This window comes from Stomoxys calcitrans, chromosome 1 (assembly GCF_963082655.1).
Source record: "Stomoxys calcitrans chromosome 1, idStoCalc2.1, whole genome shotgun sequence".
Taxonomy (NCBI): domain Eukaryota; kingdom Metazoa; phylum Arthropoda; class Insecta; order Diptera; family Muscidae; genus Stomoxys; species Stomoxys calcitrans.
Window position 1 is genome coordinate 244,433,152 of NC_081552.1, and position 16,727 is coordinate 244,449,878.

At 37.2% G+C, this 16,727-nt stretch overlaps 3 protein-coding genes across 4 annotated transcripts in view; 1 reads left to right on the plus strand and 2 right to left on the minus strand.

Annotated features, from left to right (window-relative positions):
- The window catches only part of LOC106091603 (uncharacterized), a 104,746-nt gene extending 97,808 nt beyond the window's left edge, over positions 1-6,938 (minus strand). The window contains exon 1 of one of the 2 annotated variants that reach the window (XM_013258166.2): positions 6,920-6,938. The gene's annotated coding sequence lies outside the window, so the exon portion shown is untranslated. Of the gene's footprint in view, positions 1-4,777; positions 5,049-6,919 lie in introns of those variants that run through there. The other variant, XM_059362345.1, reaches the window with a different exon arrangement.
- On the plus strand, positions 1,651-2,961 carry LOC106091604 (uncharacterized). Its single transcript, XM_013258167.2, has 2 exons — positions 1,651-2,175; positions 2,517-2,961. Exons 1-2 carry the CDS (start codon positions 1,789-1,791, stop codon positions 2,913-2,915), a joined length of 786 nt encoding a protein of 261 aa, XP_013113621.1. The 5' UTR covers positions 1,651-1,788; the 3' UTR covers positions 2,916-2,961.
- Positions 6,939-8,646: 1,708 nt separating the features above from the next.
- On the minus strand, positions 8,647-16,497 carry LOC106091597 (uncharacterized). Its single transcript, XM_059369085.1, has 5 exons — positions 15,992-16,497; positions 15,545-15,888; positions 13,688-13,712; positions 10,557-10,922; positions 8,647-9,347 (listed from the first exon to the last, which is right to left on the minus strand). Exons 1-5 carry the CDS (start codon positions 16,364-16,366, stop codon positions 8,829-8,831), a joined length of 1,629 nt encoding a protein of 542 aa, XP_059225068.1. The 5' UTR covers positions 16,367-16,497; the 3' UTR covers positions 8,647-8,828.
- Between the last annotated feature and the right edge of the window lie 230 nt (positions 16,498-16,727).

Consider the following 16,727-nt stretch of genomic DNA (forward strand, 5'->3'; position numbering starts at 1 on the left):
TAAATGTTATGACATGTTTCATTGATTTGAGATTTATGAAAAGTTTCACAGGGACTACATTAAAAATTTGTTTCAAAAATGTTATGACAAAATCATTAAGATCATCATTAAGAACATTTTTCCTTCTGTGTGGGATTAATTGCTACTTTTAAGTCATAAGCCAAACAAAATCATTTCAATATTTGACAAATTTTTTATTTACAATTTTTATAAAGAGTTTGACAGTTGCTCACGTGAAAATCCGAATAGTGTACCCACCCCAAACGGAATGTGAAATGAAAATATTCATGGGAAAATTTCCAAATTTTGCAAGAGTTGCTTAGCCCTCAAAATAAAAGTTGTGTAGGGTCGCGTACCGATATATATGGCTACGTATCGACCTTATAGGGGAAAACTGAAAGACATACACCGGTATTCACAAAACTTAAAACAGCTTTATAGTAGGTTTGTTTGACAGTTCTATAAAGGAACTCTGTCAAATAAGCCTACTTTAAGTTTTGTGAATATGGGCTATAAGCTGAGTTAAAATTTTATTTTATTGTAAAGGGTGATTTTTTTGAGGTTAGGATTTTCATGCATTAGTATTTGACAGATCACGTGGGATTTCAGACATGGTGTCAAAGAGAAAGATGCTCAGTATGCTTTGACATTTCATCATGAATAGACTTACTAACGAGCAACGCTTGCAAATCATTGAATTTTATTACCAAAATCAGTGTTCGGTTCGAAATGTGTTCAAATTTTGACAAATTTTGTTCAGCGATGAGGCTCATTTCTGGTTGAATGGCTACGTAAATAAGCAAAATTGCCGCATTTGGAGTGAAGAGCAACCAGAAGCCGTTCAAGAACTGCCCATGCATCCCGAAAAATGCACTGTTTGGTGTGGTTTGTACGCTGGTGGAATCATTGGACCGTATTTTTTCAAAGATGCTGTTGGACGCAACGTTACGGTTAATGAACACATTTCGAACCGAACACTGATTTTGGTAATAAAATTCAATGATTTGCAAGCGTTGCTCGTTAGTAAGTCTATTCATGATGAAATGTCAAAGCATACTGAGCATCTTTCTCTTTGACACCATGTCTGAAATCCCACGTGATCTGTCAAATACTAATGCATGAAAATCCTAACCTCAAAAAAATCACCCTTTATTTGAAAAAATTGTCATGTGTTTACATTCAATGTTTGTTCATATTTTTCATATGCATTGTAAATTTTTGAATTGCGCCACCAAGAAATTGTTGAATAGAAAAACGCTGTTATTGCCAAGCTACTAACCGACTCCACATTTGGCATTTCAAGTTACTTCACTATTTAACGACGCACAGTCACCGACGTTTTCTATAGACTTTCAGACTAACTGTTTACGGCTGTCAGTCGAAAAAATAGCTTTCACTGCCTTGAATATTTTAAAACAAATGCTTTCTTCACTATCAAATGCTAAGATTGTAGAAATATACAAGTGAATGATATCCTATTGGATAGAAATAAAACATTCGTACACATGCCAAAATGTGTTGTTTTACAATTCTTACTTGTTTGCATCTGAAGGAATTTGACAACCGTCTTCTGCCTTGCATTTTTATTTAGGTACTAACTTACATACATTAAGTTGCCAACAGCTGTTCATTTTGGCAGTGTGAATCCAACATTAGCGTCCATGTCAGATTTCTTTGGACGATAAAAGGCACTGCGGCGTTGTTTCATATACTTTAGCGACTAGTTGTACAATATTTTAGATAAAAAAATAAGCTAAAAGACAGTATTGAACGAAATCAATTATTCAAATGTCCGCTACATTGAATAAATTCTGGATAGAGTTTATAGAACTCTACAAATCCTTGCCGGAATTATGGAAGCAAGATTCAGACGATTATAGCAATAGAAATCTTCGCAAGAGGGCCTATGAGGTCATGCTTGCTAAATATCATGAAATTGATAAAGAGGCTAACCTTTTTGCGGTGAAAAAGAAAATAAACAATATACGGACAAGTTTTCGACGTGAATTTAACAAAGTTAAACGGAGTCAACAAACAGCAACAAATCCCAATGAGATTTATGTTCCAACACTTTGGTATTATGACCACATGGACTTTCTAATGGACGAAGAAGATGATTATGCCGGTGGTGATACCACAACAGTAGCTATAGAGGAAGTGGACATGGATGAAGAAGTAAGTAGCTTTATATAGAAAAAGGTAATACCAGCAACTAAATATAGATTAGCGAATGTGACATATCTGGATGAAAAATTCACATTTAGACTTCCCTAAGACTAGACTAAGTGTCCGCCAAAATATTGTTTGGTGTCATTAAATTCAAATTGTAAACTTTTTCAAACTATTTCGATTGGTACAAATTATTGTCAATTAGGCCATTGACTCAATTTTTAAAATTTTAGGAAACTTGGGAAAGATTATTTTGTTTTATATTTGTTTTTAATCGATGCTGAAAATTTTCAGCATTTCTCATTAGTCTTCCATCTTAATGAACCTTAAATATTTTATGTTTCCAGTATCAACCTCCTCATCGTGGCCAGCCGACGCCAACACCGCAACCTAAGAAGAGAAAATTCGTGATGGTTTCATCACAAAATGAGCAACCACCTATGAGAACTGACCCATCCAGCGCCATAAGTGGCTCGTGGGAAGCTCTTTATCGTGAATTAGATCAACGCCAAAAACTATATGCCAACCGGATGATAACTGAAGTTCTATACCAGGCAGCATTGGGTAGACTACATGAGAACTCCTACAAGTTATTAGATATGACTGTTGAAGATACGAATGAGGCGGGCAATTACAGTTCCGATAGGGAATCGGAAACTCAATACTATTTAACGGAATCGCCAGAACCTGAAGAATCTGTAATTGAAAATGAAATGTTAAGAAAACGACCTAAGACTACCAAGTAATAAAATGTGGCTCCCAAATTATAGGCTTTATGATTTTCAAAAACAATTTTTTAGCAGTGTTCTTAATAATCTATATTCTACACAAATATTTTATAAAGGAACAATTTTTTTGACTTGGCCAAATTAAAAGAAATTAACGAGGTTCAATATTTTTTGTTAAACAATCCATATTTCTCAATAAACGTCGAAATGCGACAAAATCTTTTTTTATATCACAATTGGATTATTTTTTTTTTTTTTTTGTGGAATAGGGGATACTGATGATATCTGTAATTTTAATTTTTATTATTTATAGCTTTTTGTTAATATATTTAAAAGTTTTAGATTTAACTTTGGAAAACATTTTAATATAAGAACAATTAAAAGGCCGGCCGGGCCACCACCTCGGGTATATATGTTAACCACCTTTCGTCAAAATCCGGTGAAAAATTCATACCTTATGTCCCATTGCAGCTATATCGAAATATGTTCCGATTTGGACCAAATACTAATAAGTACAAGTCATTGATCAATTGTGTATAATAAAATAACGGTCTTTTTAGTAGATATATCTAAAAATAGGCCGATCTGAACCATATACGACACGGATACCGAAAAACGTAACATAAGTCATTGTGTCAAATTTCAGTGAAATCGGATTATAAACGCGCCTTTTATGGGGCCAAGACTTAAAATCGAGGTATCGTCTACATGTCAGCTATATCCAAATCTGGACGGATTTTGGCCAAGTTGCAGAAAAATATCGAAGAGCCTAACACAATCAGGGATATCGGAATATAAATGCGATTTTTATGGCCCCAAAACCTTAAATCGAGAGATGGGTCTATATGGCATACATCGGGCAATAAATGTGCCTTTTATGGTTCCAAAAGCTTAAATTTAGAGATCGGTATATATGGCAGCAATGTCTAAATCTGGACCGATCTGGGCCAAATTTAAGAAGGATGTCGAAGGGCCTAACACAACTTACTGCCCCAAATTTCAGCAAAATCGAATAATAAATTTGGATTTTAAATCCGCGGATCGGTCTATATAACAGATATATTCAAATCTGGACCGATTTGAGCCAAATTCAAGAAGGACGTCGAAGGGCCTAACACAACTTACTGTCCCAAATTTCAGCAAAATCGAATAATAAATGTGGCTTTTATGGGCCTAAGACCCCAAAACCTGCGGATCGGTCTATATAGGGGCTATATCAAGATATAGTCCTATCTTCGAACTTAACATGCTTATAGACAAAAAAAGAATCTGCGCAAAGTTTTAGCTCAATATCTCTATTTTTAACGACTGTAGCGTGATTTCAACCGACAGACGGACGGACATAGCTAGATCGTCTTAGATTTTTACGCTGATCAAGAAAATATATACTTTATAGGGTCGGAAATTGATATTTCGTTGTGTTGCAAACGGAATGACAAAATGAACATACCCCCATCCTTCGGTGGTGGGCATAAAAATATGATAAAATAAGGCCCTCGTTCTACTTTATAAACTAGAACAAAACGGGAAACGGACCAATAATAAATGTTTGAATATTAAAAGAGGACACTAGAAGCAGGGCAGGTATCGTTTTTGACTTCCAGCAGATAACGGATGTCCAGATTGTTGTGGAATTTTAACTAACACGATTAGAATAGAGAAAGAATCCAAGGACGAAATACCTAATGGTATAGTTTAAACATTTAGATCTAGTTCTTAAATTGGTGTCACAAAATATTGTCTAAGTCGAGCTACTCTGAAGATAACTTAGTTAAAGTGCAGCCTTATAAGCGATTAAAAACAATGTAACGGTTTAACTTTTTCAAATTGAAATCTATGATATTTTAAAATGACTATAAAAACATCTGAATGGTACTTACCGCTTTATTAAATTTCAAATTTATGGGCACAATTTCACATATGTATATGGTCCTTACTGCTCATAAGAATTTTGAGATGTTTTATCCTCTGGAACATATACCCTCAAAACACTTAATAATTTCTTCACACTTTGATAAATAAACGACTAAGTTGCCAGATGTGTTTCGCTAAACTTCACTCGCGTTAGGTTTGGTTTCTAGGAATTGCATAGCTTGCAGAATAGATGGGAAAAATGTGGAGTCCATTGGACTGTCTTCGTGCCACTTAACCTACTGAAGGCTTTCGATGCAGTCAGCCATTCTGTGCACGCTAGGGACATCCTCAAGTCGAGACTGAAACGTTGGATCTCAATCTATTGGTGTGTCTTTCGTATGTAAGATTTAGACTAAGAACCGCCAGCTTTTACACTAACGTCTACAAAAAAACGGTTTAAGGCAGAGCGAGTCAAGAATTTGGCGCTGCTAAAATTTCGGTCGCGATGGATTGCATTATACTAATGAACTACTTTTTCATTAACGGCTTAGATATCAATGGAGACACCCTTTTAGGAGTGAGGATATCATATGAGCTTCTGGTCCTCTTACAAATTGGGGTTTCCCTATTTATTGTTGTTGTCGTAACCACATGTATATATGGAGGTAGCGATCCGGTTCAAAGGACCAATTGCTGCGGAGACATATAGCCATTGGTTATTTAAAGGCGCCAATAACTCGCCTTCTCATATCGAGCATCGTGGAGATTCAGTGTTCAAGCATGAGCCGGCCGACTACTGACACCCTCCAGTTGATGCTATTCCGTATATGGAACACCCTACTATCCGAAACATATTCTCAGCTGAACTTCTAGCGATGACGTTGAACACCACACAATTCGATGCTTAGAGTTCCAAACCGTGCGGTGCTCGTTGTTGTTGGAGGTGGCGATCCTCGACAAGCCCTCATAGGAGAGCAAGCTCGTTCCGGTCTTTACGACCGATCGCCGCGCGAACATAATGGCATTTGGTTATTTAAAGGCGCCAATAACTTGCCACGTCGTATCGAGTATCGTAGGCACTCAGTATTTAAACAAGAGTAGGTGCCACCCGGCCTCTCACTGAGACTCTCTACTCGATACCGCTGATTATCCGCGACTGCAGTTGCAGCTACTCCGTATGGAGCATTCCACTATCCGCAACCAGTGGACGCGCCCGGTAGCTCCCAGCTAAGCTTATCATGATAATGAAGAACACCACACAGATTGGAGCCCAAAGTACCAGCCTGTGTGATGCTCATAGTTATCCCGTGCCGGGATTTGCTATTTATGTAATGCGGTTTTGTGACAGGAGCATTTACTGTCAGGCGGCGTTTGCAGGCTTTGGCATCGGGCTATGTAAGATCGAGAATAGTGGAAATATGAAAGGAGCCCCTTCAAATCATAAGGGTGGCTATTAGGCTCTCTTGGATCATGGCCCATCAAGGGATGGCCTTGGTCCAACAAGTTATAGAATCAATGAACCCAACCCATTCAGAGTCTATTCCAATGTCAGGAAGGACTACAGCAATTGTTCATCGATCCAAACAATCTTACATCCAGTGTGGTCCCTTTAACTATGTGACATGCTGTGGAATAATAATCAGATCTGTCAGAATGTCACTTTTAAAACTGCGAAGGGCTGTCTTCTCAGTTCTCACGTGGACCATCAACATCGGGAAACAAAGATGCTGCCCATGCAGACATAACTAAATGCTGTCTTAACTGTACCTTCTGGCCTGTTATCGCAGGGACCATTGAAATCATCATCTTTGGCTCTTTACGATCTAGAGCGAGATGTTTAACGCTAAAATAGATCTTTTAGATAAGGCGGGTCTGGACAACATTCATGCAGACACGGTAGCAATACGATAAGTAGCTACCGGGTGAATGTTGTCCTTCGAGAACGAATCATCGCACTTGAGGAAATTGACCTCCCCCGGCAACCCAAAGTAGTTTTGGCTCAATTACGATTCGGCAGATTCGGCCGCTTCAACTCCTACAAAACAAGAATTGATTCCAACGTACAGAACGTGTGTCCCGATTGCGACCTGGGACCACACGAAATACGTCACTTTTTAACTGTTCAACCAACTTGACTCAATCCCCAATCCCTCCACACCACACCATACCTTGAAAAAGAGCTCCTACATCTGGATATTCAACAGAACCAAGCAGACGAAAGATAGAGAACACAACACACTGCTGCAACAACAAGAATATCTGAATATTAGATACACATTTTAAATGCTAAGTTTCTCAATGAAATCTTACGTTTTTGTTTAACTATTTGTTGAAAAACAATGTCCTGGCCTAATCACACTTCTAGATAATAAAAAGTACAATGATACGCCACTAAACATTTAATTGACCAAAACAACTTTCACAACTTTTCTGCCACATGCCACGATCTTACAGGTACTAACGGAATAATAAATGTTTTGTCTTGCAACGATATTGAAAAAGCTTTTCTATGAAGTGTTGTATTTTTGCGTATTTAAAATTGCTTGGACTAATAAAGGGCGGTAGGCATCTCAAATGAAATATTCATTGCAATCAGAAATGCATTGACATATGCAAAATTTTCGGTTGTGTTGCAGGGTCACATTGAAAGCATTGGATTTTTTAACTGCAAGAAAACAATTGCTTCGATCATTTTTGCACCACATAATGGTTTATTTATACAAAATAATGCTCAATTTTGATAAAGGCGTCCGTTATCACCAAAAGTGTGTGACAGATTGGCTAAATTAATGAATGGTTTTTTGTCAACATTTGTTTGCTACCGAAAATTTCAATTGAGGTGCATGCTCTCTCATATTTTGTTTATTTTTCCACATTTTTATTGTTTCAATTTATAGTTAAAACTGAGTATGCACCTCTAGCGAAATTTTCGATTGAAGCCAAGACATTTATGTCGCCACTGAAAAATAGTCGCGTAGAATACAAGATGGCGACAAACATGGATTTATAATTTTGGTAATTTTTGGCTAATAATGTACATATGTGCTGTAATTAATCGTTTTTATTTGCAAATAATTTTATTTCATATTGCATGGAGCTATTAAAACATAAATTTTCATTCATAATTGCAAGAAAAAGTTCTGCAAAACCTATTATGTCACTCTGTTAAGCAAAGCAAATTTCATTTAAGCTGCGTACCTGCAAGCGAAATTATCGGTAGCGGTAACGGGAAGGAAAATTTCGTTTTATATCAATGCATTTCTTATGGTAACGAAAATTTCGCCAAAGCTGCATACTGCGCTTTTAGCGAAATTTGTTCATGATTAATTTTTTCAGATATACATTTTGAAGCAAAAAACGTACTAATTTCGTTCAGTAGGACATTTCCTCATTACTTATGATACAATTTTCATATTTTGAAAGTTTAGGATGCTTTTTAAGGTTAATGACTTAAAAGTAACAATTATGCACAATTAATTCAAGTATTTATAATATGATGGCAGGATTATGGTGGTGCGAAAAATTTGCTGTAAATATGCTTATGTAAATTATATTTGCGACTATTTTAGTCCATTGTGATACCACAGTAGCGACAGACCAGGCTTCTGATGGCAAACCAACCAAAGACCCTCGCTCTGGTAATCCGAGCACGCTACCAACTCGCCTATCGGAGTAATTTTGAGACTTTGTTAGAAGTGCTACTCATTTGCGACTATTTTAGTCCATTGTGATACCACAGTAGCGACAGACCAGGCTGCTGATGGGAAACCAACCAAAGATCCTCGTTCTGGTAATCCGAGCACGCTACCAACTCGCCTATCGGAGTCATTTTGAGAGTTTGTTAGAAGTGCTAAACAAAATATCAAAAACATCAACAAATAAAGCGATAACTTTTTTAAAATGACAGATTTATAAGATAGGTCCCGGATTATGTATTTATTTCAATCACATGGAAATAAAAATAAAAAAATTCCCTTCATTACTTCATAAAAAATAGGCTAATCTATTGGAAATGGTGAAACTTTGTTGTCCAACATTTATTGTTGTTCTCCTATTAATGTTAACTCATTTTTTACATTAATTTCTTTTTCTCTTTCCATTGACTTCCTTTTCAACGTAGTCATCATTATCTATAGATTCGGTCAGATAGTATTGAGTCTCATAGTCTCCATCCTCATTGTTATCGATCTCTTGATGTGGAGTTTCTACACCCATTTCCAATAATTTGTAGGAGTTTTCGCGTAGCTTGCCTAGCGCTGCTTTATAAAGGACATCATTAATTATTCTATAGGCATATAGTTTCTGACGTTCTTCTAAATCGCGATATAAGACTTCCCAAGAAGCACTTAAAGCAGTAGCTTTATCAGTTGCTGTATTTTGTGATCGTGCATTTCGTGGTCTTTCATATAGAATCCGTTCAAATTGAGGACGTTCATTTAGAGTTCGTTCACTCTGGGATCGCTCGTTCTGTTGACGATCTCTTTGGGTACGTTCATCGATTGGTCGTTCCTTTTGTTGTCTTTCAATTTTAACTTGAGAAGTGGTTATAATTTTTCTCTTTCTAGGGGGAGGAGTGCCCCGTGATTGAGGAGAAAACTGCAAATAAAATAAGTTAGTGGTTAATTGGGAAGCCATTAATGTATATAAGAAAAGTAGTTTAGAGATTTCATTAAACATCTATTGGATAACGGATAAAAGCGCCTTCTGCTCGATTTTCGATTGTTTTTGAAGCCAGATTTTTCATGTGGAGGTGGCGATACTCGTCAAGCTTCTGTGTGAGCAAGCTCGATTTTGGTGCAAAGGATCGATCGCCGTGGGGAACAAGATGGCCATTGGTTATTTAATGGCGCCAATAACTCGCCTTTCGTATCGAACATCATAGGCACTCAGTATATATGCAAGAGCCGGTGCCGCCTTGGCTCTCACTGAGACTCTCCGCTCGATACCGCTGATTGTCCGCGACCGTCGTTACAGCTACACCGCAACCTTTGGTTGCGCCCTGAAGCTCGCAGCTAAGCTTCTCGTGACAGCCATGAACACCACACAGATCGGACCTCAATGTTCCAGCCTGTGTGGTGATCACAGTTATCCCGTGCGTGAGAATGGGGAGCAGCTGACGTTGTAGTTGGGAACAATCAGCGGTTTCGAGAGGTGGAGAGTCACAGGGAGAGGTCGGGCGGCACCGGCTCATACTTATATACCAAGCGCCTGTAATACCCGCTATGACAAGGCAATTTATTGGCATCAATAGCTTTCCCGTACCCGCAGTGAACGATCCTATGGGCTGGAACGACCTTGCTCTCCTATGGAAGTAAGACATATGAATATGTGGTTACAAAACTACAAAAGTTGAGAGTAATTCAGCCCAGCACGAGATAACTATGAGCATCACACGAGCTGGGACTTTGAACTCCGATCTATATGGTGTTCATCGTTATCACGAAAAGCTTAGCTGGGAGCACGTCCACAGATTGTGGATAGTGGAATGCTACATACGGAGTAACTTTAGTTGCAGTCGCGGGCAATCAGTCGTATCGAGTGGAGAGTCTCAGTGGCAAGCCAGGCGGAACCGGTTCTTGATTAAATACTGAGTGCCATTGATGCTGTATGAATAAGAGGCGCCTTATAAATCGGATAACCCTAATTGATATAAAAAAAGCCTTCCGCTTTTTTTATATCAGGGTGCCGACTGTATGTATGATTAGGAATCCCTTTTAAGTTGTACCTATTGAACAATAGACTATCAGCTGCAGAAGAGTTGTGAGAGAACCGATATCTTTTTTTATCAAAATCTCAATGACTTACCTCTTCATCTTCCCTTTCTATCTTCATTATGGATACATTTTCAGCTGGTTCCTCTTCATCCTTCAAAAAATCCAAATGCGGAAAATACCAAAGTGTCGGCGTGTATATGTCTTCGGGTTCCAATGCCGACTGTTCACTTTTTCTGACCCTAATAATTTCGCGCCGATATACTGATCGAATATTGTTGATTTTCCTTTTCACATCGAATATGTCAGCTTCTTTATCTAGTTCCCGATATTTATCCAATAGTATATCAAATGACTTTTGCCTTTGATACTTGTCGCCATACTCCGCTGAGCTCTTCTTCCATAAAGCAGGCAGCGATTTGAAGACATCTATGAATTCAACCCAAAATTTTTTTGAAGTCTGCATTTAAATGAGGTGTTTGTTCGTTCAAAACTTGCCAAATTTAGATTTCTTTTGGGTGGGTAAAAACTATTTCTTTTGTAAAGCAAATTGATTGAACTACTAGTCGCGAATCAAAGATGTTTATTCGCACTATGTATATATATCGTACAATGAGTGTCGATTGCGACTAAGTGAATCGTTTGTAGAAAAAATTGGCATTTAAGGGGAAAACGCAGTATGATATACTAATTGGTTGTACGATATACGATACGATATATATATGACATGGCTGTAGTTCCTTTAAATGCCAACCGCTCAAGGTAGATCTATAGAAGGTTGAATTATGTGGTCAGCTGGTTACGAATTAATTTTTTTTAATAAAGCTTAGTTCTTACTTCGACTTTTCGGCCGAACAACGACTTTTCGGTCAGAACTTAATAAATAAATCGTGACGAAGAAAATGCGAACACATTCCGTAGAAGTGGTGCTGAGTTCTATAAGCAAAATAGTAGCGACATGTCGCTGCGCCAATACAAATTTCGCTTTAATTAGTTGCCAATGTAACTAAATGATCACGAAATGGGCACCAATCAACTCTGTTCCAATGATGTTGTCCAAGGCGGATTTTCAAAAGTGGTCTCACACAAACAGTCGTTAACAGCCGGACAGGTTTGACGGTATTAAGATGTCAGACTTTGTTTACATTCTCTTTGTTATCATCTTCTTTTTCTCTGCTCATGTACAAACATATGCACACGCACACAAATTTCTTGTATGTGTTGGCAAAACGTCGACCAGCTTAATGGCAAGATGGCAGTTTGCACCATATGATTTGTGGTTGTTGTACAAATGAGACCACCTTTACTTGTTTCGCCATGGATGTTGTCTTTGTTGTGTGTTGTTGTTTGACTTTTGTTTGTGTTCTGGCAACGAATAGAGTCCGTCGGATTTCACAATAATTTAATAGGCGTTTTCGCTGCGAATGAAGCCAGAACTAGGCTTAAATATCAAATATAAGGCATCCGCAGGAGGCACTTATAAGGTAACGTCATGCGAACAGCTACGTAAAATTTTTATTTTTGTTTTGTTTTTGCAATAAATCTAAATGTCAAATGCTTGTTATTCTAAGATCTTAAAACGATGGTTTAATTTATCCGATATTCCACACATAAGCGAAAACACAGTGCTATAATATGTGTGTTCGTTAGGTACTTAAAAATTTGTGGAAATTTGCACAAATTGTTACATTTGTTACATCCTTCGCGTGCATTATTTGCCAGCAGAAGAGAGCGAGAGAGTGCGTGAGAGAGATTACAATTTTGAGTATTTGGTAATTGAGAGCTTGCAAATTTCTACTGGAGGCTTTTATTCAGGCAGAAATTTGCAGCATCGGTAATCTATTCCGCTTTTGGAAAACTGACCAAAAATTTAATTGTTTCTCGGCGAAATTTGAAAGAAACAAATTTTTTGTTTCCCCACTAAAACACGTTTTTAGCTTCAAATTTTTATTTTCTTTTTTTGATTTATTTCTTGTCGGAAAAAAACTAACGATTTACACCCCGGCACGGGATAGCTGTGAGCACCACACAGGCTGGAACATTGAGTGTTCATTGCTTTCACGAGAAGCTTCCGGGCTCGTCCACAGGTTGTGGATAGTGGAATGCTCCATAAGGAGTAGCTGCAACGGCAGTCGCGGACAATCAGCGGTATCGAGCGGAGAGTCTCAGTGGCTCTTCGGCTTCTGCACAAATACTGAGTGCCTATGATGTTCGATATGACAAGGTGAGCTATTGGCGCCTCCACATGAAGATGTGGCTACAACAACAACCAATAAAACAAACACAAATTATGCTGGCAATGCAAGGCGGAAATAACATGGTGGTCTCACGCGAGCAGCTGTTAACAGCCGGCCAGGTTTGACGGTATTAAGATGTTAGATATGTGTTTGGATTCTCTTTGTTGTCATCTTCTTTCTCGCATATTCACTGCTCATGTACGCTCCCGTATGCACACACGCACATAAATTTCTTTGTGTGTGTTGGCAAACCGACGATCAACTTGATGGCACAATGGCGGATTGCACCATATGGTTTGTGGTTGTTGTACAAATGAGACCTCCTTTAATTGTTTCGCCATGCTGGCAATGGTAGCCATAATGGTTTGAAGGGTTGCAAATATAATTGTGTTAGTCATTTTCTCTACTACTTTTCGGCTATTTTTCTCCTACTTTTGAAAAAAAAAATATTCGCTTCATGGATACATTTTTTTCAACCGTGATTCGTAAGATTTTCGTGAGTCGTGATTTTTTCGTGAATCTTGAATTTTTCGTGAGTCGTGCGTGAGTGAAATGTTTGTCTCGTAAGCGTGCGTAAACTTGAGTCGACATGAAAAAGCCATGCGTGAATAATTTTTTGTCTCGTGAGCGTGAGTGAAACATTTCTCAAGTCCGCTGAGACTGCAGCCCTTGCTGATGAAGCACTCCATCGGGTGAATCCGGTACGTACAACGGGACTGATCGAAGTTGATATGAATCTCTGTTCAACTTTTCCTTAGTATTCACGTCGACCTGTCCCGGTCTACCCCTCCGAGTTTCAACAAGTTTTAGTTTTTTCATATTTATATTATATTTTTTTACTTATACGATTAACATAAATTGTAATGAACTTAAATCGAATACATAACTACGAAATTCGTCCAGGCCAACAACGAACTTCGTCCATTTCTGAGGAATTACATTCAGTGTTTTCCAAACTGGGACTAAGAAAATTATCCGCTTAACTCACCAACTGATTAAACAAATTGCCAACCCTAATATAGAAATAGAAAAAAAAATTATTTTAATTTCATGAGTATCAAAAACTAAGATGAATGAGAATACACGTGTCTCTAATATAAAATAATATAAATAAAATCCACCTACATCATTGCTACAACGATATTGTATTGTTTCATAAAAGCGAATTGAACTCGAAAACAAATGTTTGCAATAAAGAAAATAAACTAGGATAAAATAAACTACTTTAGATAATAGATTTTGATGCGAAAAAAACTTGCAGATTTCATTTCCCCCTTACTTATGAACCAATTTTTATTAAACCTAACATATCATTGAGATTTTTGTAGTTTTTATGCCCACCACCGAAGGATGAGGGTATATTCATGTTGTCATTCCGTCGAAATGTCTATTTCCGACCCTATAAAGTATATACAATATATTCTTGATCAGCTTAAAAATCTAAGACGATCTAACCGTGTCCTTCCGTCTGTCTGTTGAAATCACGCTAGTCTTTAAAAATAGAGATTTTGAGCTGAAACTTTGCACACATTCTTTTTTTTTGTCAATAAGCAGGTTAAGTTCGAAGATGGGCTGTATGTATTGATATAGCCCCCATATAGGACGATCCGCCGATTTAGGGTCTTAGGCTTAAGAAAAAAAAGCTACATTTATTATCCGATTTTGCTGAAATTTGGGACAGTGAGTTGTGTTAGGCCAGTCGACATTCTTCTTCAATTTGGCCCAGATCGGTTAAGATTTGGATGTAGCTGCCATATAGACCGATCTCTCAATTTAAGGTTTTGGGCCTATAAAAGGCGCATTTATTGTCCGATGTCGCCAAAATTTGGGACAGTGAGCTAAGTTATGCCCCTCGACATATTTCTCCTTTTTGGCCTAGATTGGTCAAGATTTGCATATAGCTGCTATATAGACCAATCTCTCGATTTAAGGTCTTGGGTCGATGTCGCCAACATTTGGGACAGTGAGTTGTGCTGGGCTAGGCAATGACTTGTACTTATTACAATTTGGTCCAAATCGGGGCCGAACCTAATTATTCAAGAAAGCAATAGCGAAAAACGAACAGTACATGACATGTGAATGATTTACGGCCGTATTCACAAAACATGAGGAAGTTCTTAGGCTCATTTAGGTTCATTTGACAGTTCTATAAAGGAAATCTGTCCAATAAACCTATTTCAAATCTTTATAAAAGTTTGTGAATACCGGTTTAAGCTTTGTAAATTATACTATCTTGAGTTATTTGTTGGAATAACTATGAGCAAATTTCTTTCATGAAAGTTGTTTATAATATTTTATCCTACTTTCTACTTTACAATTAATAAAAACAAAATTTATATTAAAACTTAATTAAAAAATGTGAATTTCTTCTTTATCCCAGTTTGAATACACCTGATGAATTAGGAAGATTTTAAATATTCGAAAATGGATAATGATTAAATATTCGAAATGACCTGCTATAATGGGCGTATTTGTGTGGGCCGTCTCGTTTTAGCTTCACATCTTTTAAAACAACTTGAGATTTTCAGGGGAATAAAGTGAAAAAATTCAACAATTTTACTGTATGTTATGAGTTCAATTAAGTTATAGGTCCCCTCTGCATTCGGATCTTTGTTTGAGGATAAAGCTTTATCTTTTCTGACCAAGGAGTAATTTCCCTCCTCAAATATAACTACAATTTTGACACTTTTTAGCTTTTTAATCTCAAATTATTTTCAAGAGCGAAACTAAAGTGATAGGCTCATAAAACCTTAAACGGAGACTTTTTATATTTTTTTTACTCCATTATTTGGAATTATTCAAAAGCTATTTAAATTTTCGCTTATTGGTCTTTTTAATAACATACTCATCGTTTTCTGTAGATTCCGTCAAGTAATATTGATTTTCAAATTCTCCATCGGTGTTATGATTGGTTTCTTCATGTGTATCTTCAACCGTCATGTCCAATAGCTTGTACGAATTTTCCTGGAGTTTACCCAATGCCGCTTGATACAATACTTCACTAATAATTCTGTTAGCATATAATTTTTGACGAGAATCTAAATCTCGGTATAAGGCTTCCCAGGCAGCGCTATGAGCGCTTGCTTGATCCTTTCGTATGTTGCGAGGGGGTTCACTTTCTGTCGTCGGCAACATTGTAAATACTCTCTTTTTTGGAGGAGGTTTTGTAGCTCTTTGTTGGGGTACAATCTGTAAGATGAATATAAATAAATAATAAAGAAAAGGTAAATATTTAAAATTTTTTCTTGCTAATGAGTTATTTAGTGTACCTAGGATATATGTGTAAACTTACTTCTTCTTCTTCATCCGCCTCTACTGTTGTTGCCGCTTCAGTTGAAGGCTCCCCCTCTTCATCTAACAAGAACTCCATGTGCCGAAAATACCAAAGGGTTGGAATGTACACATCGTCCGGATTCAAAGCCATCTGTTCACTTTTTCTTATCCTATTCACCTCTCGCCAGAAAGCAGTACGCATATTGCTTATTCTTTGTTTTACAGCAACAATATCGGCTTCCTTATCAATTTCTCTGAATTTCTCCAACATTAGTTCATATGCCTTCTTCTTCAGGTATTTGTTGCCATACTGTTCCGAGTCTCTCTTCCATAATTCTGGAAGTGATTTGTATAGTTCTATAAACTCAATCCAAAATTTCCTTAAAGGTTGCATTTAAATTAAATAGTTTTGTTTAGTGTCCTTTCAATATGATTGATAAATGATTTTTTAGTTGTACAATTGGTCGCGAAAACTAGGAAGCCAGTAATTTGTGCCTATTCACATCCTACGATGTAAAACTAAATAGTGTAGATCGTATAGCGCATCGACGCAAAGACGGTACATTAGAAAACAATAGTCGTCTTCAAAGTTTAAATGGCCAATAAGCATGATACATCAAATGTGTCACCATCAAATAGCAAGTTATGATTAATTTTTTTCGTAAAAATGATACATGTTTTGAATATACAAGTTAATAATAAATTTATCTGTTATTCTAATGTTTTTCCATTATTAGTAACTAATTTTTCTCCAT